The sequence below is a fragment of the Miscanthus floridulus genome, chromosome 12, assembly GCF_019320115.1.
Source record: "Miscanthus floridulus cultivar M001 chromosome 12, ASM1932011v1, whole genome shotgun sequence".
In the NCBI taxonomy this organism is placed as follows: Eukaryota; Viridiplantae; Streptophyta; class Magnoliopsida; order Poales; family Poaceae; genus Miscanthus; species Miscanthus floridulus.
This window is the reverse complement of record NC_089591.1, coordinates 79,220,897-79,242,517: the sequence shown is the minus strand read 5'-3', so window position 1 is coordinate 79,242,517 and position 21,621 is coordinate 79,220,897. Positions and strand designations below refer to the sequence as shown.

General features: G+C 46.7%; 2 protein-coding genes and 1 pseudogene across 2 annotated transcripts; 2 read left to right on the top strand and 1 right to left on the bottom strand.

The window, feature by feature from the left end:
- The first annotated feature begins 1,729 nt into the window (after positions 1-1,729).
- Positions 1,730-4,338, top strand: LOC136496219 (uncharacterized). The gene is made up of 3 exons (XM_066491897.1): positions 1,730-2,197; positions 3,734-3,894; positions 4,001-4,338. Exons 1-3 carry the CDS (start codon positions 2,141-2,143, stop codon positions 4,074-4,076), a joined length of 294 nt encoding a protein of 97 aa, XP_066347994.1. The 5' UTR covers positions 1,730-2,140; the 3' UTR covers positions 4,077-4,338.
- Positions 4,339-4,972: 634 nt separating this feature from the next.
- Positions 4,973-8,223, top strand: LOC136496303 (uncharacterized). The gene is made up of 4 exons (XM_066491950.1): positions 4,973-6,592; positions 6,685-7,602; positions 7,692-7,853; positions 7,933-8,223. The coding sequence occupies exons 1-4, from the start codon at positions 4,973-4,975 to the stop codon at positions 8,221-8,223; spliced, it is 2,991 nt and encodes a 996-aa protein (XP_066348047.1).
- A 1,840-nt stretch (positions 8,224-10,063) lies between these two features.
- Positions 10,064-19,862, bottom strand: LOC136497856 (exosome complex component RRP4 homolog; annotated as a pseudogene).
- Between the last annotated feature and the right edge of the window lie 1,759 nt (positions 19,863-21,621).

Here is a 21,621-nt window from a genome sequence, read left to right as displayed (position 1 = left end):
ATAAAAGGGAGCATCTCTTGGTGAAGGAGGATGAGATTCGACATCGATGGCAAAAGTATTTTGATAAATTGTTCAATGGTGAGAATACGGACACAACCTTTCAGTTGGATGACTCTTTTGATGACACCAATAGTCGCTTTGTGCGGAGAATCCAAGAATCTGAGGTCAGAGAGACGTTGAAAATGATGAAAGGAGGTAAGACGATGGGACTGAATGGTATCCCAATCGAGGTGTGGAGATGTCTCGGGGACATAGCTATAGTATGAAGTGGCGAGGATATTGATGAAGATGTTAGCCATAGAATCAAAGCAGGGTGGATGAAGTGGCGCCAAGCATCTGATGTCATATGTGACAAAAGGGTACCACAGAAGCTAAAAGACAAGTTTTATAGGATGAAGATTAGACCTACTATGTTGTATGGTGCAGAATATTGTCCTACGGAAAGATGACATGTTCAACAGATAAGTGTCGCTAAAATGCATATTTTGTGTTGGATTTGTGGTCATACAAGAAGGGATCGTGTTCGGAACGATGATATACGTGATAGATTATGGGTAGCACCAATTGAACAAAAACTTATTCAACACCGGTTGAGATGATTTGGACATGTCTAACGGAGACCTCCAGAGACACCGGTACGTAGTGAAATCCTAAGCCAAGATAGTAACGTGAAGAAAGGCAGAGGAAGACCGAAGTTAACTTGGGTAGAGACAATAAAATGAGACTTGAAATGATGGAATATGCCCAAAGACTTAGCTTTAAATAGGAGTGCTTGGAAAACAGCTATTTACTCGTCTGAACTTTGATGGTTTCTACTAGATTTCAACTTTCGTCTATCCTAATTTGTTTGGGACTTAAAAGCTTCTCTGTTATTGTTGTTGTTGGATGAAAGTTTAAAGGAAGAATATGGCTATTTCGCCAAGCGACGGGCCTCTGAAAGAGGCAACTGCGTTCGGCCACGGCTCACACCCTTCGGCCTTCGCCGGGTAAACGAGCCTTCGCCTCGTGGTGCCTCGTGTGACGAAAGTTCCCGGTGCTCCTACCACCAAAGCCGCCGCCCTCCGGCTCCGCGCCAGCTCGCAACAGCCACCAATCGGCAGAGGCGCCGCGACAGCAACGAGCGAGCCGGATCGTGTGGATGGGATGATGATCGGCCTGCGCCTCCTCCAGCGTCTCTTTCCGCGCGAGTTGCTTCTGGTTGGCACCCGCGGGGTCTCTATCGGAGATACAGAGGGCACGCACGGCGCAGAGGCAGGCAGGGTAGGTGGCGTTGCCTTTGAGAAGCAACAAGGGACGCGCCACGCCCGCTGACGAAGAGGTGAGCTATTGTTAGGCCTCGTATAGTTCGAAATTTGAAATTTTGACTACCGTAGCATTTTTATTTTTATTTGGTAATTAATGTTTAATCATAGACTAATTAGACTTAAAATGTTCGTCTCGCGATTTCTAACTAAACTGTGCAATTAATTTTTTTTCGTCTATATTTAATGTTCCATGCACATATCGTAAGATTCGATGTGATGACTACTGTAGCACTTTTTTTTTAAAAGTTTTTAGAACTAGACATGGCCTTAATCGCCTAGACGCCAACGGCATCGATCAGACGGAAGAGTGACTGGAGCTCTTGGCCTCATCATGACCACGTGCACTTGCTTCGTTAGTCGCCAACTCGCCGTGCGACAGTGTACACACATGTGCCGTGCTTTGGCTATCTACTGATGTGACTGCCAGTGCCAGGCCTGGTCAAGCGAAAGCGAACAATGGAACTCAAAGGTAGTAGGAGTACAGGCGACCTGCAAACTCTGACCGAAATGCAAATAACATAAATAATGCTAGTAGTATCCTTTTATGCGAGGGCATTAAGCCATTAACGACCTCAAGACATACAATAGCCAAACTAGTCACAGGCATAGCCCTTGTGACCTCCTGTCCTGGGCTGGATGCAGATCACCTCACAGGTCCCGGCTATCCAGTCTACTTGAATCACTACAGATATTGGACACCATCTCTCTTTCTTGTCAGCAAAAGTTCACATCATGTATAAAAGTTGTAATGCAAACAGGGGGAAGGGTTTTTGAATCACTACAGGAGGCAAAATTTTCCGTAGCTCCAAGTCTTTTGGAAATGGAAATACTATAGGATGGACTCGATACAGATGCATCCCCAGCTCGAAATGGCGCAAAATTCTCCACTTCCTGTAAGAAAAGAATTTCAGTTAAGCACTCAAGCTCCAGCATATATATAAGAAGAAACACAGGAGTATTTCTGCTATCCACTGAAAGAGGACAAAGAAACAGTAACTCTATCACTGACAATACCTCAGGTGTTATCAGAAATAACTAGCTGTTATTTGTTCTTGCATTGTTGGCATGTTGCTTTAAAGTGAAGAGCCCATATAAAGAAAATAAAAATAACCATGGAACTACCCAACCTAGTTTCAGTCCAAAAACTCATGGGATCTCTAAACTCATCATATCAATGTTGCTTCTGTCATGTGCCAGAAAAACTGCAAGCAATCACACTGAAGATTGTCACTATCCCGACCCGTATCCTAAAACCTTACAGTACTATGATACTACCAAGTCGAAACGACACCAATCCTACCATGGGCTCGGTTGGAACTGCTTAAAAGCGGATTTTCAGCAGAACGCGATAATCGCGCCAGGCGTACCGTGGCTGCCGCGATTTTCTTCGCCGCCCCAAGCCACGAACTGTGGGATTTGAACTGAGGTCCTGATTTTCGGTACCGTGGCTAGCGTACCGCACTGTACCCTGGGCATAAGCTGAACCAAACATGGCCCATGTGTTCCACATTTTATAGTATCCCGATCCTATGTGAAGATTCCATACAATACTATACAATTACAATAATTGATATAATGACTTTTAAAATGATTCAATTGTGAGAAATACCATTAAAGTTAAGGGGCTTTGAAAATAATGCCATGTGTTGCACTTAAATGTACAAAAAATTCAAATAAATTAATCAAAATCAATATTATAAACTTAAATCAGCATATTACAAATCTTATATAAACTATATAGTTTGTAAAATCTGATAAGATACTGATACTACGATCTAATCCTACTATTCAATCCTATCAAGCAAAAAAAGATCTTGCCTAGGATCCCAATCCAAACAACCTTGGTCACATTTATACCATCCATAGATTTGTCCAACCTGTAACTTCAGGCCTCAACAAATCTGACCAAAGTGGTACTAAGCAATTACACTACCAAAAGTACAGCCCTGACGGCATATTGACCTAATGTGTGGAGAGAAAGAGTTTATAAGTATGACCAAAAGTACAGCGCTGACAGCATACCCCAAATTTTCAGTAAGATGGCATGTTCATATTGTGTTCAGACAAGAGTGGAACTGTTGAAACACAACTATCCACTGCCTGACAAAACTAACCAAAATATGTAAACCTAAACATAGTTTCCCTCAGATATTGCATATCAGTACCAGATGGCAGATGCTACATATATCCTCAGCTAAGTAAACACTTCTCTAACACGTGAAATTGGTAGATAGGACGAATATAAATTATCTTCAGTTCCCAATTGGGACCTGTTTGTATCACTTAATTGGGTCTTTCTCCATTCAACCTCATATTGTGGGATTTTTTTTTAACCTCATATTGTGGTATTTTTTTTTTTTTTTTGCGAGCATATTGTGGGATTGCTAAATCTGAACATTACAAATTTACAATGCCGGTGCATGACACAGTTCGGTCAATCCAAGGGGAAGTGGGCAGCCTTACCTGTTCTACTCTTCGTCCTTCAGGACTCGCTCGCTGGAGGCCGACGCGGCGGCGGCGGCTTGCTCTTCCTCCCGAAGGATCTTCTGCACATCGTTGACCCGCATCCGGACGACACCGCCGACCACAACTGCGCGCAAATCATCAAATGATCAGTGGGCACTGGCGTGAGCTCGCACGATTAGATAGAAGGCAAAGAAGAAAGAAAGGGTAAAAAAAATGACGGATGCGGTTACTTGCGGCGGTGCCCAGGGTCCAGATCCACAGGATCTTGAGGCCCGGGCTCTTCTGGCTCCACCTCGTCACCATTAGAAGAGCGGGCAGCCGGCGAGCGCGGTAGAAGAAGAGCAGCTCCGGTCGGGCAAGCGGCGCGAGGAGCGCGGGGCGGCGCAGGCTGAGCGAGGAGCACGGCGCGGGGGCCAGGCGAGCGGCTCCAGCGGCGTGGCGCGTCGGCGGCCCAGCAAGCGGCACGAGCGTTGGACGAGGACCGGGGCGGGGTTGCCGCGGCGCTGACTGAGCGGGGCTGGGCGAGCACGGGGGCGGGGGCGCGGGCTGAGCGAGGAGGGAGGTCCGGGCCAAGGGTACTGTCACGTGGGCCCCACTTGTCAAAATTAAAGGCGAAATAGCCATTTGGCCCCCTGAACTTTCGCGTAAGGCTCAAATTGGCCCCTGAACTATCAAAACGTCCACTTTAGTCCTTAATCTTCTGATTTACAACTCAATCTCGTCCATTCTGCATGATTGCTGGACACGTGGACAGCTGCACATGGAAAATGTCTAACATGTCCCTCCCTAATTCCTTTACCTGGCGTGGACGGTCACGGCGTTTTCTAGTCCGTCTCTTTTCCTTCCTCTTGGCCTCGCCCTCTCTCTTTTCTCCATGGCGGCTGCACAGGTAGGTTAGGGTTTTGGCTTCGGGAGGACAGCAGTCGCCGCCGGAGAGGAAGACCCACTGGCCGCACCCCTTCTCTTGGTGGAGGCACACCCCTTCTCTTGGTAGAGGCGCACCCCTTCTCTTGGTGGACGCACGCCCATCGACCTTGGTGCAGGCGGACTCCAGCTCATCTACAGCCACGAGGCAGGAAGAGGAGTGGAATTGCTGCAACAGGTTAGATGAAGTGGCACTTCACTAATTTTGCGATTGGATTTGATTTCCTTGTAGAATGTTTGAATTTGACCATATAGTTGATCTGTAGGGCTGCAAAACAATGTCTGAATTTGAGGTATTGGAAGTTCGATTTCATTTTAATGGGGACTTTGTTCTTGATGGGTTAAAGATATTGTATTGCAATGGGGATTGTGGAGTGTCTCACATAGAGAAGGACAAGATATCTATCCCAGAACTTGAAGGACACCTGTTAGATCACACAACTTTTCCTAGATCTGTTAGAATGCATTGGTTGCCATATGGTGCTGAATTGAATAGTGGAATGAGGTTACTTGTAGATGACAAGTCATGTTTGGACATGATTAATGAGTTGGGAACTGCTAGAGCTATAGATATATACATTGACTCAGTTGACATGGGTGGTAATGAAGAATCTGGAACACAGTATGCAGATGAGGATGTATTTGCCCTATTTCGAGATGAAAATATCATGCCATTGGATCATGTAGAACCTATTGCTGAGGATCAAACTGTCCAAAATAGGAACAAATTTGTTCAGGGTGGTAGCATGCTCTTGTTGGAAGGTCCAACTCATGGTCAGGATGGTCTGAATGTAGAAGAAGAAGAAGAAGATTCAGAATCAGAGAGTGGCTGTGATGCTACAGGTTTCACAACTGATGAAGATGATGAAGTTAGGGAGATAAGAGCCAACTATAAAGACTTTATGTCAGATGGTGATGCATCATATGATGAGGATGGTGATGGTGATGCATCATATGATGAGGACAGTGAAGGTGGAGATGGTGTTGAATACTTTGATTCAGATGGTGATGCATCATATGATGAGGACAGTGATGATGCCTTTACAAGAAGGAAGTGTAGGTTCCCAATATTTGATAGTTCTGCTGATACTCCACAGTTTGCAGTTGACATGTGCTTTAGAGGAAAGGATCAATTGAAGGATGCTATAGAGAGGTATGCACTGAAGATGAAGATAAATATCAGATATGTGAAGAATGAGAAGAAAAGGCTTAGGGCTGTTTGTAGGTGGAAATGTTGTCCTTGGCTTCTATATGCTTCCCATAACTCAAGATCTGATTGGTTTCAAATTGTAACTTATAATCCCAACCATGCTTGTTGTCCTCAGCTTAAAAATAAAAGGTTATCTACAAGTAGGATATGTGAGATGTATGAGAGTACTATCAAGGCTAATCCATCTTGGAAGGCTAGAGCAATGAAGGAGACAGTACAAGAGGACATGGGAGTGGATGTGTCAATCACAATGATTAAGAGAGCAAAGGCACGTGTAATGAAGAAAATAATGGATACTCAGACTGGTGAGTACTCCAAGTTGTTTGACTATGCTCTGGAGTTGCAGCGTAGTAATCCTAGAACTAGTGTGCATGTTGCCCTTGACCCAGAGGAAGAAGACCATGTGTTTCAGAGGTTTTACGTATGTTTTGATGCATGTAGAAGAGGATTCTTAGAAGGATGCAGGAGGATAATTGGGCTTGATGGTTGTTTCCTTAAGGGGCCATTGAAAGGTGAGTTGTTATCAGCTATTGGCAGGGATGCAAATAATCAGATTTACCCAATTGCATGGGCTGTCGTGGAATATGAGAATAAAGACTCATGGAATTGGTTTCTTGGGCATCTTCAGAAAGACATCAACATACCTGTTGGAGCAGCAGGCTGGGTGTTTATAACAGACCAACAGAAGGTAAATTTCTGTCTATCTATGTCAATTTTATGCAGGGGCTGTTTTATTCATTAAAACAAAATGTTTAAATCATTTGTGTCCATTTTATGCAGGGGCTGCTAAGCATAGTATCTACATTGTTTCCATTTGCTGAGCATAGGATGTGTGCACGCCACATCTATGCCAACTGGAGAAAGAAACATAGGCTGCAAGAGTACCAAAAGAGCTTTTGGAAGATTGCAAAGGCACCTAATGAGCAGTTGTTTAAGCATTACAAGAGTAAGCTTGCTGCAAAAACTCCTCGGGGATGGCAGGATTTGGAGAAAACAAATCCTATTCATTGGTCTCGAGCTTGGTTCAGACTTGGATCCAATTGTGAATCAGTTGATAACAACATGAGTGAATCATTCAATAGTTGGATTATAGAATCAAGGTTCAAGCCTATTATTACTATGTTGGAGGACATCAGGATCCAGGTGACTAGAAGAATCCAACAAAATAGGAGTAATAGTGAGAGGTGGACAATGGCAGTGTGTCCTAACATTATCAGGAAATTCAACAAGATTAGGCATAGGACACAGTTTTGTCATGTCTTGTGGAATGGTGAGGCTGGGTTTGAAGTGAGAGACAAAAAAAATAGGTTCACAGTAGACCTGACAAGCAAGACATGCTCATGTAGGTACTGGCAAGTCTCTGGGATTCCATGCCAACATGCTTGTGCTGCCCTATTCAAAATGGAACAAGAGCCTAACAATGACATACATGAGTGCTTCTCACTTAAGACATACAAGAAGACATACCAACATGTACTACAGCCAGTGGAACATGAGTCGGCTTGGCCTGTGTCTCCAAATCCCAAACCATTGCCTCCTAAAGTAAAAAAGATGCCAGGCCGACCAAAGAAAAAAAGGAGAAAAGACCCTTCAGAGCCAGTGAAATCTAGAACCAATTCATCAAAAGTTGGCACTAAAATTAGATGTCGTCGCTGTGGAATCTATGGTTACAACTCGAGGACATGCTCTGTGAAAATGGTGTTTACTGAATTTACTATTTTCCCTTGCTGCACTATATTCATTCCTTACTCATTTTACTAACTTGGTCCTTACTCATCTTACAACAGCAAGAACAAGCTGGGTCATATAATCCTCCCGCCACCAATGCAAGTCACTCAAGCCCATTGCAAATTGAACCTGCACAGTCGAAGCAAACTAAAGGAAAATCCATAGCGGCATCATCAAGTAAGAGAAGACTGTCCATGCCTGAGGGTTCATCATTTATACAGGTTAGTAATAATTCCGACATGTCCATGCTACAGCCTAAGTAAATTGTATATTTGCCTAAATTGGCTTTGTTGTTTACAGTCTGGCCATAAGAGAAGACTGACATCTTTTGGAGAGAGTGCTCAAGCATCTGCGAAGTCAAGTGCTCAAGCATCGGCGAAGGCATCTGTTGGAGGGAGTGCTTCTGTTGTCATTGAAACCAATGCTGGGACTGCTGGCTCATTTGCAAAGGCAACAATCAATGTAAAAGGTGGACGTGCCTCTGCAAAAGTCCATTCGACTTCACTTGGCCGTGGATCAGCATCAGGCCAAAGCAGCTTGTCCCAGAAAAAAGAAACAGAGCTGGTGAATTCAAAGAATAAGATGATGTAGCTTGCCAATGTAGTTTCAAAGCAGCAATGCTTTTGTATCACTTAGTCATAATGTCGTGAACACTTGCATTTGTTATGTCAAAACCATGAGCATGAGACATGTAGTTTCAAAGCAACAATGCTTTTGTATCACTTAGTCATAATGTCGTGAACACTTTCATTTGTTATGTCAAAACCATGAGCATGAGACATGTTAAATTTGTTTTTGCATTCCTTTCTCATTGCCTCAAACAGTGCTTACACAATGAGCCATATGCCACAAGCAATTACAATGCTAAAACAAATTAAGATTACAATGCACTCTCGTTGTTCTCTAATAGTACATTTCAGTTCACGAATTTCTTGTTTCGCTCTCTGTCGATCAGCATACATATCATCCCATTGTCCAGTTGAATGTTCGTACAGCTCCCACATGCTGTGCCTCATGGAAACTAGGTCCTGAATCACCCTTTTTGCTCTACCTTCAAAGTGTCCATCGATCCAATACTTGAAATCACAAGGCTGCTCAACTTGTGCGCACGCCAGGAACCTTCTTCCTGTGTCTGGACCAGACCAACAACAACATAAAATTGGGGAGAATCCATGCCGGCATGTAAGCCCTGTCCTCACCAGCATCCCCTCTGAATGTTGTTCAAGCAGTGTTTCAAGCTACACCAAATCGACGAATTTTTATCAAAAATCAAATCAATCCTAGCCCAAACGCCAACAGCTCTGTACTCACCTCCACTGCGCGCGCAGCTTCATGAGCGCTAGAACTCGACGCTCCGGGAAATGGCGCTACTCCCCTTATTGGCGTCGACCTTCTCCCTCTCCTCTCCCTGGATCCATTCTCCATGGGGATACAGGCACAGCGGTCGCCACCTCCACAATGGAGCGAGCAGATGGGGGAGCGATGGAGCTAGCAGATGGGGGAGACGGGGGAGATGAATCAAATGAAGCAGACGAGGGAGAGGGAACTGGGGACTCGGCGGCCAGTGGGTCTTCCTCTCCGCCGGCGACGACGAACAGAGAGGACGAGCGAACAGAGAGGACGAGGACGAGAGGGAGGAAACGGAGAAGAGGGAAACACCGTCAGCCGGCCAACGGGTAAAGAAGTGAGCGAGGGGCAGGACAGACATCACGCATGTCTAGCTGGCCACGTGGCGTGCTGTCAAGGGGAACGGACGAGATTGAGTCCGAAATTGATTGTTGAAGGACGAAAGTGGACAATTTGATAGTTCAGGGGCTAAATTGAGCTTCGGACAATAGTTGAGGGACGAAAATGGCTATTTCGCCAAAATTAAACTGAATTTACATAATTACATCACTTAGATTGGCACGGGTGTGTAGTTCTACTGAACATAGATCGTCTTCACTCCGGCTTCCCATAAACCACGTCCTTTCGTTTGCTCAAAGATTTACCAAGTTTCAGTAGAGGGGATTTAAGATTTATAACAAAATTGACAGATGAAATCTCTAGGCATGATACATCAATGATTTGTCATGTCAATAAACTATAATAAGTTTGCTCCTCATTATCTACACCAAATTTGTTGACACCAAGGCACTCGCATAATAAAGGCATAAAGCTCCTCGATAAGGTTTTCACAAGGTGTTGGTGACTTGCACACTCTGTGATGGGCATTCTATAGCCTGGCTAATGAGATATTCAAATAGCCTGCCTAATGAGTTGCAGATTTCCCAGGTAACATATTTCATGTCACTGGTAGGTACATTCCACACGAAGGACGACAAATTTCAAATCAGAAGTGCATTGAGTTAGCAACAAACGGATCAAAGATCTGCCAGGTACAACACTGCCTGCACCAGGCACCATAATCAAATGCATGTACAGCAGACTGGAGCGAACTCCTTGCATCTTTGCTACTAGGAAAGGTGTCCAAAGAACTTGATTGCGTATTTTGCCTTAGATACAATCAGATAAGCATTATGGCACTGTTACAGACTTACAGGTCTCATGCGGACGGGACACCCCAACATGTCAGGCACTATTCTCTGCAAATCAGGCAGCCGGAATCAGCAAGGACGGGCGCTACCTACTTACCTTGCCCCATTCTTCTTTCTCAACAGATCAGCTCGACGCTTAGCCTCTCTCTCTGCCGTCTGGACATAAAATTCAGCACCGAGCATGTCATTTATCTCTACATTTGATGATACACTTGCTTCCATGGTCTCGATTATCAGTTCAACAGTCAAAGTGAATCCTAGGGCTGAGAGCACACGTACAGCATTGGCAAGCCGGCAAATGTGCTTCCTCGTCTCTAATGGGGTAAAATTCTCTGCTTCAGTGCTGAACCTCAGCTGACCTCCTGTCAGTTTTGTTTTTTCACCCACCACAACATGCTCACCAACCCAGATGAATCCATTGCAACCAAGAATCAAGTCGACATTGTACTGCTCAAGATGATGAAAATGCTGCTTCTTTCGTTTAACCAAGTATGGAGGTACCATCAGCAACTGACCCCTCTCGAGCTGCATCAATAAATTAAAACCCCTCAAAGCCATATCAGCAACAGCCTAATTTGCCTCAAGCAATGGTAAATTTTTGTAAGACAAGATTTTAGCTAGAGCCAACACATACAAATCAAACCTACTTAAGATATTATCAACATAATGAAAACTAAAGGCATGGAGGCTTAAGGCACATCTATGAAACATCCATGAGTCTCCCTTGTATCGTTGCACCAAATGATCTAACAGACCAACTTTTGCACTTCACATTACGGCCTCTATATTTTACAGATGACACAATGCTAAATTGGAGGCATTAAAGGGGACAGATTAATAACAGGACAAGGGTGTCATCTAAACCGGCATGTACCTTTCCATACTTTTCACTCCTTGCCTGTAGGTGCAGAGATCCATCATGCTGAAAACCGCGAACTTCAGCCTGGTAATGGATTACACGCAAAGTAGCAGCATATTATTTTAAAACAGTTTTAATACAACAACAACAACAACAACAACAAAGCCTTTAAGTCCCAAACAAGTTGGGGTAGGCTAGAGTTGAAACCCAACAGAAGCAATCAAGGTTCAGGCACGTGAATAGCTGTCTTCCAAGCACTCCTATCTAAGGCTAAGTCTTTGGGTATATTCCATCCTTTCAAGTCTCCTTTTATTGCCTCTACCCAAGTCAACTTCGGTCTTCCTCTGCCTCTCTTCACGTTACTATCCTGACTTAGGATTCCACTACGCACCGGTGCATCTGGAGGTCTCCGTTGCTTTAAAACAGTTTTAATAACAAGGGAAAATGAGATTGCCCATCAAACTATAAAAAGATAGAGGCCACAGAAGTTCCTGGGGGGTTGAATGCAATAATTAAGAAGTGAGTGCAAAAACCCATTGCAACTTGTCAACATGAGGGAAAGGGAAGCAAGGTAAGCAAAGCACAAAAGAAGTCCTTCCACATGCAAAACACTCACCATCTGGCCCCTTTCTCAACAGATCAAACAGCTTTCTTTCAGTGAATTGACCTAGTGTATGTGTGCAAACATGGTTCACAAATATGAACGATCAATGGTGTATTGGTGTATAAAGACTAGAGTAGGTACAATTGTGGTAACTGTGCCTAATATCATTCTTTATGAATACAAATGCCAGATTCAGGTACTGGCGTCCCAAATTGCTTATGACGAACCATATTAAGTACTGATAACTGAGAATTCAAGTAACAACGAACAGCCTTTGCCAAGTAAAAAAAAAAGGCAACCAGAATATAAAAAGAAATATAGTCCTACTCCAATCTCGTGTAAGGGCCCATCGTCAGTTCATCACCGAAGATTAAAATACTATAAGTAACACGAAAATGAAATACTGCCAAGTGAATTGCAACTGTATGAAAGATGTGCAACAACATAAAGCTGTTTAAGTAGTGCCTTGAAGCTTGCAGAAGCCTCTGGATTAACAATGGAATTTATCAACAAATAAGCAGTTTAAAAATGATGCCTCAAACTGCCATCAACCTCAAGACAACAAACAAACACAGCAGCAGTTGCTCCAGGACTAAGTAAACATTTGAAAAGGGAAGTGCAATCAAATATGCTAAGATGATTCCTTGACATATAATAATGACGAAAAGTAGGCATTGCCACATTGATCGTGCATTCTTTGTTCGTGGTGCTACTGACATTATAGATATAGAAGAAAAATGTGTCAGTGCAACACCCCAAGTAAAAACAGATTTGAAGTCGCTATACACAAGATGAAATGAGTGTCGACTCCGTTACCAAAACAAAATAACTGCTTCAAATAAACAGAGCAAATATTGCACTTACACAGATAACATCATTTTCTTCAAAGATACTCCGCATATTAAGCTCATCAACAGCAGTTCTCCTTCTCTAGTAGAGGCAGCAGGGGAAAAGGTAGTTAATTGGATATTGAACAAGAATCGCTAATGTAATTAGTAATTTACTCAGGATTGCATTCATTAATTATTTTGAACAGACACAACATTTGTTGGAGGTAACAGAGCAATAATCAGCCAGGGCTTTTTTACCCAGATGACTGCATTGCAATATATATATATAGGATAAGAACTGCATTGATTACATACAGCTCACTAGAGCTTTTACTAGACAGGAAAACTGCCTGGGTACCCGCACACCTCTTGAGCTACCCAAGGACTTAATGACATAGATTAGCTAAAAACTTAAAAGCACTAAATGTGCCTGGGAAGCAGGGCTTACAGCTACAGTTCTCCCCCTAAGACCTGCTTCAACCCTTCTTGATCTGCTTGATGCCAATTCTGCTTCTCATATCTTCAAGCTTGGCCTTGCCCAAAGCCTTAGTGAGAATGTCTGCCAATTGATCAGCTGTAGGGATGTACTCAGTCCTGATGCTGCCTTCTTCAATACAATCCCTGATAAAATGTTGCTTAACTCTGATATGTTTGCTCCTGTCATGGAAGACAGGGTTCTTAGCAAGTGCAATTGCAGACTTGTTGTCAACCCTCAGTTCCACAGTCTCCACCTTTCTTCCCAACAGATCAGCCAACAATCTTGACAGCCACAGGGCTTGTGTTGCTGCTGAAGTCATAGCCATATATTCAGCCTCACAACTAGACAAAGCCACCACCCTCTGCTTGATAGATTGCCAGCTGACCAAGCTGTTGCCAAAGAAGAACAGACAACCTGTTGTGCTTTTGCTGGAGTCAATATCACCGGCTAGGTCTGAATCACAGTAGCCCACAAACCTAGCAGAATTTGGGGCTCTTTTGAACTGCAGACCATAGTCCAATGTTCCAGCCAAGTACCTCAGCACCCTCTTGACTGCTTGCTGGTGCTCAGTGGTCGGTTTCTCCAAGAATCTGCTCACATAGCCCACTGAGAAAGCCAAATCAGGCCTGGTATGAACCAGGTATCTCAAGCTTCCAACCAGCCTCCTATACTGAGTTGGATCCACCTCCTTGGCAGTGCTATGCTTGCTGAGCTTCAGGCGCTCTTCCATTGGTGTAGCTGCTGGATTGCAATCAGACATGCCTCCCAGTTCTAGGATTTTCTTGGCATAGTGAGTCTGCCTCATGGTGATCCCATTCTTGCCTTGCTGTACTTCAATGCCAAGGTAGAAACTGAGCAAACCCAAGTCACTCATCTCAAAGGTGGATTTCATCCTTTCCTTGAAAGCCTTTACTTCATCTTTGACTGCTCCAGTGATGATCAGATCATCAACATAGACCCCAACCAGCAACACTGAGCCCTCTGAACCTTTCCTGTAAATTGCTGCTTCATGTTTGCTCTGTTTGAACCCCATTTCCTTCAGAGTAGAGTCCAACTTAGCGTTCCACGCCCTGGGTGCCTGCTTCAGCCCATACAAAGCTTTGTGCAGGCGATATACCTTGCTTTCTTCCCCAGGAATAGCAAACCCAGGTGGCTGCTGGACATATACTTCTTCCTTGAGCTCTCCATTTAGAAAAGCTGACTTGACATCCATATGATGAACAGTCCATCCTTCCTGGGCAGCTAGAGCAAGCAGCAGTCTCACTGATTCTATGCGCGCAACAGGAGCGAACACATCCTCATAATCAACACCCTCTTGCTGCACAAACCCACGAGCAACAAGCCGAGCCTTGTGCTTGATCACATCTCCTTTCTCATCTTTCTTCAGCTTGTAGACCCATTTTAGAGAAATTGGCCGATGGCCAGCTCGGGGAGACACAAGCTCCCAGGTGCCATTGCGCTCAACAGCGCGCAGCTCCTCTTTCATTGCTGCCTGCCATGCAGGATCATCTTTTGCCTCTGCATAAGAAATGGGTTCCCCAGAGTGGGTGAGGTGGAGCTCTGCGAACAAGCGCTGCGCCGGCGGCGGAACTTCCTGTTCCCCGCCCAATATGCCATCTATGGTACGATAGCGCAGCTGCTCGTCGTTGTGATAAGTGTCCAGCCGTTCCTCATCATCTTCCAAGGGAGTCACGTGCTCCACTTGTGGGCTGGCTGGAGCTGGTGGTGGTGAAGGCGTTCTGGATGTCTCAGACACCTCTTCTCCTGCATCAAGCACCGATTCTGCTGCTGGAAAAGCTTCAGGTGAGGCAGAATGGGGCTGAGGAGATGAGTGTGACTGCACTGAACCTCCAGCTCCAGGGACTTCTTCCTCGCAAGGAAATTCCACCACAAAATCACTACCAGCTGCCCCAGACGTACCTGCTGCTGGTGATGTCCAATCCCAACCTCTTCCTTCATCAAAAACCACATCTCGGCTGACACGTACACGCTGAGATGCTGGATCAAAAACTCGATAGGCTTTGGCTCCTTCAGCATAGCCAATAAATACTCCAGCTTCACCACGATCATCAAGTTTCCTGAGCTGAGACAAACGGCGAGTATATGCCACACAACCAAACACCTTCAGATGGCCAACAGTGGGTGCTCGGCCATGCCATGCTTCATAGGGAGTGACATCACCTAGAGCCTTGGTTGGTGACCGATTCAGAATATGCACAGCAGTCATCACTGCCTCCCCCCAAAACTTGGCTGGCATCTGGCGCTGCTTGAGTAAGGCACGTGCCATGGCCACCACGGTTTGATTTCTACGCTCCACCACGCCATTCTGCTGTGGTGAATGAGGAGCACTGTAATGCCTTTTGACTCCTTCATTGGCACAATAAGCAGCAAATTCTGCAACAGTAAACTCTCCTCCATTATCTGTGCGCAGAACTTTCAGTTTACGCCCACTCTCCACCTCTGCAGCAGCCTTCACCTTCATGATAGCATCTGCTGCAGCATCCTTAGATGACAGCAGCACTGCCCACATGAATCGTGTGGCATCATCTACAAGCAGCAGAATATAGCGATTACCTGCCGAAGTTGCTGGTGTAACTGGCCCACAGAGATCACCATGCACCAATTCAAGGTGATCCTGAGCACGATATGTTGCTGCAGCAGGAAATGATCGCCTCCTCTGTTTGGTGGTGACACAAGTGTCACACACTTGCTCAACATGATCGATCTTTGGCATCCCTCTTGCCATTTCCTCCTTGCCAAGCCTCCGCAGGGCCTCAAAATTCAGATGCCCAAAACGCTCATGCCATTTCCACGCCTCCTCATCCCTGCGCGCAGCAAGACACACTGGCTGTGCTGTCTTCATATGCAGTACATACAGCCGGTTCGCGCCACGCCTCACCTTGGCCAGTAGGCGGCCGCTGCTGCGTTCCCAAATCCGCAGTACTCCATCATCAATTACCACCTTTGAGCCATTCTCATCAAGTTGACCGAGGCTCATGATCGAGTTCTTCAATGCCGGAATGAAATAAACTCCATGAAGAACACGATGCTCACCAGTCTTTGCTTCAAAAACAATTGAGCCAACGCCCTTGATTTCCACCTTGGACGCGTCCCCGAACCGAACCGTGCCTTGAACGTCCGTGTTCAGGTCTGAAAACAGGTCACGCTGCCCAGTCATGTGGTGTGTTGCGCCTGAATCAAGGTACCAGCCGCCAGCCATCTCTTCATCATCTGCTCCCAGATAAGCACGCGCACGTGGCTCAAAGAACTCAACGCGCTGTGCTGTATAGTTGAGCTCCGGCGTGCTCTGTTCCATCTCAATGAAGCCGTGAGACAGAAACAGAGCTGCATCTTCCTCACACTCAGCAAACTGGGCACGCCCTTCATGTCCTCCTTGCTGCCCAGCTTGGTTACCGCCGCGGCCTCCTCCACGGTTTCCGCCACCGCGTCCACCACGATTTCCTCCCCCGCCGCCGCGCTCTGTTCCATCACGGCGCGGCTGGGGACATTCACGCGCCCAATGCCCTTCCTGATGGCAGTTGAGGCACGTGTTGGGGCCAACACGGCCGGCGCCATTGCCTTCTCCACGTCCGCCGCCACGGCCAGCACCTCTGCCCCGTCCGCGTCCACCTCCGCGGCTGCGTCCTCCGCCACCGCCGCGCTGGTTCTTGAAACCAGAACTGCCAGCTTCTTCTGCGCCTTTCTTCTCCTTCCTCAAACGCGCACGCCACTGCTCCTCAGTGTACAGCAGCTTGCCGTTGATGGACACCGGCTCTGTCACAGCTTGCGCTTCACGGTCATCCACCGCCTTGAGCCTTCCTGTCACCTCTTCAAGCGTGAGCGCCTCGAAGTCGAGGAACTGCTCAATGGCGACGACGATCTGCGCGTACTTGGTCGGCACCGTGCGCAGAAACTTTTCCACGACACGCGCCTCATCGATGTCCCTGTCTCCATGAAGCACCAGCTGCTGGTGCAGAGTTGACAGCCGCAGGGCAAAATCCTCCACCGGCTCGCCAGGCTTGACGTCAATGTTCTCCCACTCCCGACGCAGTCGCTGCAACGTCGCTCGGCGGACCCTGTCCACACCGATACGAGTCGCAGCGATGGCATCCCATGCCTCTTTTGCCGTCGCCTTGTCGAGGAGCGGGAGCCCCAACTCCTTGGGCACAGCAGCGACGATCACCTCCAGAGCTCGCCTGTCGTCGCGAAACTGCACTGGGCCTCCTTCGACAGCTTCCCAGAGGTCGCGCGCCTGCATCCTGAGCTTCATCGTCTGGCTCCACTCATAATAATTGGTCTTGTCCAGCATTGGCCATGATGTGCCGCTGCCGGAATCGCGGTAGACCACCCTGCCATGCGGCGACTCATAGCGACCACCGCCACAACGCCTTCGGTCACGCAGTGGTGACTGCGAACGGCGCCTGTCCCGCGGCGGAGTCCGTGGCCGCCGGTTCCTCCGGTCCTCCTCTTCTTCTTCCTCCTCCTCCTCCTCATCTCCCTTCTCTGCTGCTATCTCCGCCCGCAGCTCCTGCGCTGTCCTGGCCGCCGCCTCCGCGGCTGCTGCAGCCTGCTGTGCCGCCTCGACAGCCAGCGCCGCCGCCTCCTCTGCTGCCTTCAGGCGTGCAGCCCTGCCAGAGGGGTCGCCCAGCTCGCCCTCAGTGGCTCCCTTGGTCTTCCTAGCCCGGCGCTCAGAGGAGGTTGACGTCATGGAGAAGATGAGAAGGTGAGAAGGTGTCTAACCTATTCTCTGATACCAATTGTTGGAGGTAACAGAGCAATAATCAGCCAGGGCTTTTTTACCCAGATGACTGCATTGCAATATATATATATAGGATAAGAACTGCATTGATTACATACAGCTCACTAGAGCTTTTACTAGACAGGAAAACTGCCTGGGTACCCGCACACCTCTTGAGCTACCCAAGGACTTAATGACATAGATTAGCTAAAAACTTAAAAGCACTAAATGTGCCTGGGAAGCAGGGCTTACAGCTACAACATTAAGACTGTTTGCAGTACATAATTTGCCGCAAACATGGAAATAGAATAATTTCTTGGTGTCTAATGTGTTACACTTACACATATTGATGGTAGAGAATTCTTATGCATTGACATGGTGCTTACTGCTGAGCAGTTAGCTTTATTTATCCTCCAGAATAGTATATCAAAGAAAACCCCTGTTTATTGCCTGTCCAATTTTACGGTGTTACAAGGCAAATATGCAGAAAAACGCACCTGAATACCATCGGGCAAGTTCATAGAGGAAAGCATCAGAACAGCATCTTGGCTAAAATTGATCTCCAACCTCCAGCGCTTAGGAGCAATCTTGAGAAACACAAACCAATTAATTATGGTACGAAATGTAGTGTGTTGTTTGCACCATAAAGAAAATAATGTTTGGTTCTCACTTTGTGACAAACATGACCACTATAAGATTCACACTCGCCTAATAACTCTGATCACCAAATGGATATGTATCAAAAAGCCATTGGCCATTAAACACCTATAATTAGTCAGAGCTACAAACTTAATCAAAATGAAGGTGAAATAAGTTCAATCTATGCAGTATCTAGGGGAACACATTCTCATATCTGCATGTTATAAAACGATCAATAATGTTGTGGGTTTCATATTCAAAATCTCTAAGGCAATGAAGTGTAGAGAATCCTAGTATTGCGATAAAATTAGCACGACCAGCCCATTTAAGCTAAATGAGAAGAAAGTCCAAACACAGACAGAAAGCATGAATTCACACACCTCAATGACACGGCCAACTATGATATCACCAACCTCTGGCTTGTATCTGAAAGAGGGTCAAAGAGAACAAATTGGACTAAATTTTCTGCTTGTGAGTTCATTTTTCTAAACAAAAACATAAAGAAAAATTAAGTATGGGAAATAAGATTAAGTAAGCCACACTTCTTAAGCAGCATCAAATATGGGCTTTGTAATCTAATTGACCAAACATATGAATTCAGGAAAACATATAACCAAACCTAAATTATGCAGACTGAATATCAACCTAACATTAAGTTCAGTGTATAATAAGTTCACAACTCAATTCAGTGTATTTTGTCCGATTGGTATAAGTCAGTCCTCAGTCATGAAGAGGTTAAAAAACCGGGGACGGAATTCCTCCACTGTTTGCAGAGGAATAGATAGATACCCAATGGAGACGAACAAAGCAGAGGCGCGCGCATACCTCGCCCGGAGAGTGCGGACGTAGACCAGCTTGTTGACCCGCTCCACCACCCCGCAGAGCGTCGCCACCACCTCCCCGTCCTGGTCCGACGTCCCGTGCCCCCTGCACCACACGCACCCACCCATAAGCCGCACATAAACGGACCGACAGGGGAAGAAAGAAACAGAGAGAGGGAGGCTCTGTACTTGAGGATGTTGTCCTCCTGATTGACGGGAATGGTGTCCGCGACGCGACGGTGACGGCGGCGGCGGACGCGGCGGCGGGCGCAAGGGACTGGAGCTCGTGGAGCGTGGCCTCGAGGCGGACCCGCTGCGTCTGGTTCAGCGAGAGGTGGCGGTCCTTCATTGCCAATCTCTTCCTCTCGGTAGCACCAGACAAGCAGGACGAAGCGGCGTAGGCGATCAGGCAACGCCGCGACGGTCCGAGTGCCGACTGTCGAGGAAGGAAGATAAGCAGTAAACCCTACCTGCAAAACCTGTCCCGGCTCCAACTGGGGCCTATAGGCCGACACAACCCACGCAACGGCCCAATGCTTCCCGCTCTTACTCGCCGCCTCTTCTCACCAACGCCCCGCTCAATGCTCGCCTAGTCGCTGCGAGCCTGCCCTCGCGGTCGCGCCGTCGCTCCGCCCCAGCCCTCGGCCCTCGCTCACGCCGGGATAGGGTTAGGTTTTGGGGGCAGTGGGGCACAGCTGCGGGAGTGGAGCTGTGGCCGTGCGGGTAGGGCCCGTGAGCCCGTGAGGCCGTCAGGACTGGGGTGGGCGTGGAGGCATGTTGGGCCGATGAGGGCTGGATTAGGGACGTGGGGTGGACGTGCCGACATTGGGAGCAGCGACTCTCTTTCGGGTTGCCGCGCTTGTCTGTGGTTAAACGAAGTATCGAAGCTTAACAGGAAGGGCAAAATACTCGATACCCATTACCTATATCCGAAATACACGAATCTAGACCCAAAATACACGAACCCAAGGTACCTGATCCTAAATTTGGATAGCGATTTTGATTACCTGAAATTAATTTGGATAATTCGGGTAATATCCCCCGGTACCCAAACTATCCGAACTACCCAAATATCTGTCACTGTCTTTGTATTTGTCATGTGTTGTTAGTTGAACACTTGAACTTATCACTTTATTAGAATATAATTCTCTCTGTTTGAACAAGTGACTGTAATACATTATTCTCTACAAAATGCTATTGAAATTCCATATAAATTGTTGCTAAAATTATATATAAATTGCTACTGAATATTTGTGTAGTTTGTTTTTTTTTAAATTCGGGTATATCGGGAATACCCAAACCGAACCCGAATTATCGGATACCCGAAATTATGGGTAGTGTTTTTTCAGGACTAATCTCGGGTAGTAGTTTTTATTACCCAGATTTTGAATTACCCGACCCGAAAAAATTAGGTAACCCGAACGCCCAGGCATGATAGGAAGCTCTAGGGTGTTAGATATCTTCTCGAGTTCTTTACAAAAATGAAGGTGCAAAACAGGATTGATGAAGACGTGAATCCATGAGCTTAAGTATGATTTGTAGTAATTAAAATACAGTTCATCTGAAATTGAGTATTTGGTGAAATTTAAGAAGATTTCTTCTCACGACTTACGGTGCCCAAGGTAACCCGGCTTACCCTCACTGGTAGGTCAGTGATGGTCCACGATGGCTTGGCCCCGCCAGCGTCCAGTCGCGGCAAGCGTGGACTCATCTTCCGGGTCAGGCACGGAGCCCCCCTACCGTTCGCGAGCAAGCGAAGCCCCGTAAAACCGTCATCTGAAATTTTAGCTGTAAATGTACAGGTAGGAGGGGCTGAGATTTGCTGAATCTCTTTTCTTACTAATTGTTGTTGTTTAACTCCTCCTAAATTTTTTTCTAGTTTCGTCTCGGTTCTAGGTGACTGTGCACCTGGATCTTGTGGAGGACCCAGCGGACAGGGACGGCCGCTCCGACATCCATGACTACAAGTGGCACTACGGGTTCATCGAAGGCGAGCGTGTGCCACGGGATCGCCACGACCCTCTTCCGCGTGACCATCATGACAAGCATCGCCGCGATGACGATGACTACGGTGACGACGGCGACGAGCGCCGCGGACGCAAGGAGGAAAGCTGGAGCTACCGCTTGTTCCGGAGCCTCTCGCGCGCTCCCAAGGAGCGGGAACGGGAGCGCTCTGAATCGAGAAGGGGCCATCGTCGGGACAGGAGCTCTGCAGTAGGCGGATGTCGATGTTAGGATAATCATGACTTGGAGTGTGTTTCAAGTCAGTTGGTTAGTTAGCGTGTGTGCGTGCTTGCATGTCGTTCATCAGGTGCATGCGTGTGTGTAGGCTGATCGAGTCTAGAGGCCAAGTCGTTGGCGGTTAAGCGCATGCAGGAGCACGTCACGCGAGAGAAGGATGGAGATCCGTTTATGTGAAGGAGTATGTGGCTCACGAACGCATGAAACCAGGTCCTCCAGGCTGCCATGCGTACGTGCGCGTG

Coding starts and splice junctions, on each gene's coding strand:
- LOC136496219 (XM_066491897.1), top strand. CDS start 2,141: ATGGACTCGATACAGATGCATCCCCAGCTCGAAATGGCGCAAAATTCT. Junction 2,198..3,733: donor CGCAAAATTCTCCACTTCCT/GTAAGAAAAGAA, acceptor TGCATGACACAG/TTCGGTCAATCCAAGGGGAA. Junction 3,895..4,000: donor GACGACACCGCCGACCACAA/CTGCGCGCAAAT, acceptor GGATGCGGTTAC/TTGCGGCGGTGCCCAGGGTC.
- LOC136496303 (XM_066491950.1), top strand. CDS start 4,973: ATGTCTGAATTTGAGGTATTGGAAGTTCGATTTCATTTTAATGGGGAC. Junction 7,603..7,691: donor GGACATGCTCTGTGAAAATG/GTGTTTACTGAA, acceptor ATCTTACAACAG/CAAGAACAAGCTGGGTCATA. Junction 7,854..7,932: donor AGGGTTCATCATTTATACAG/GTTAGTAATAAT, acceptor TGTTGTTTACAG/TCTGGCCATAAGAGAAGACT.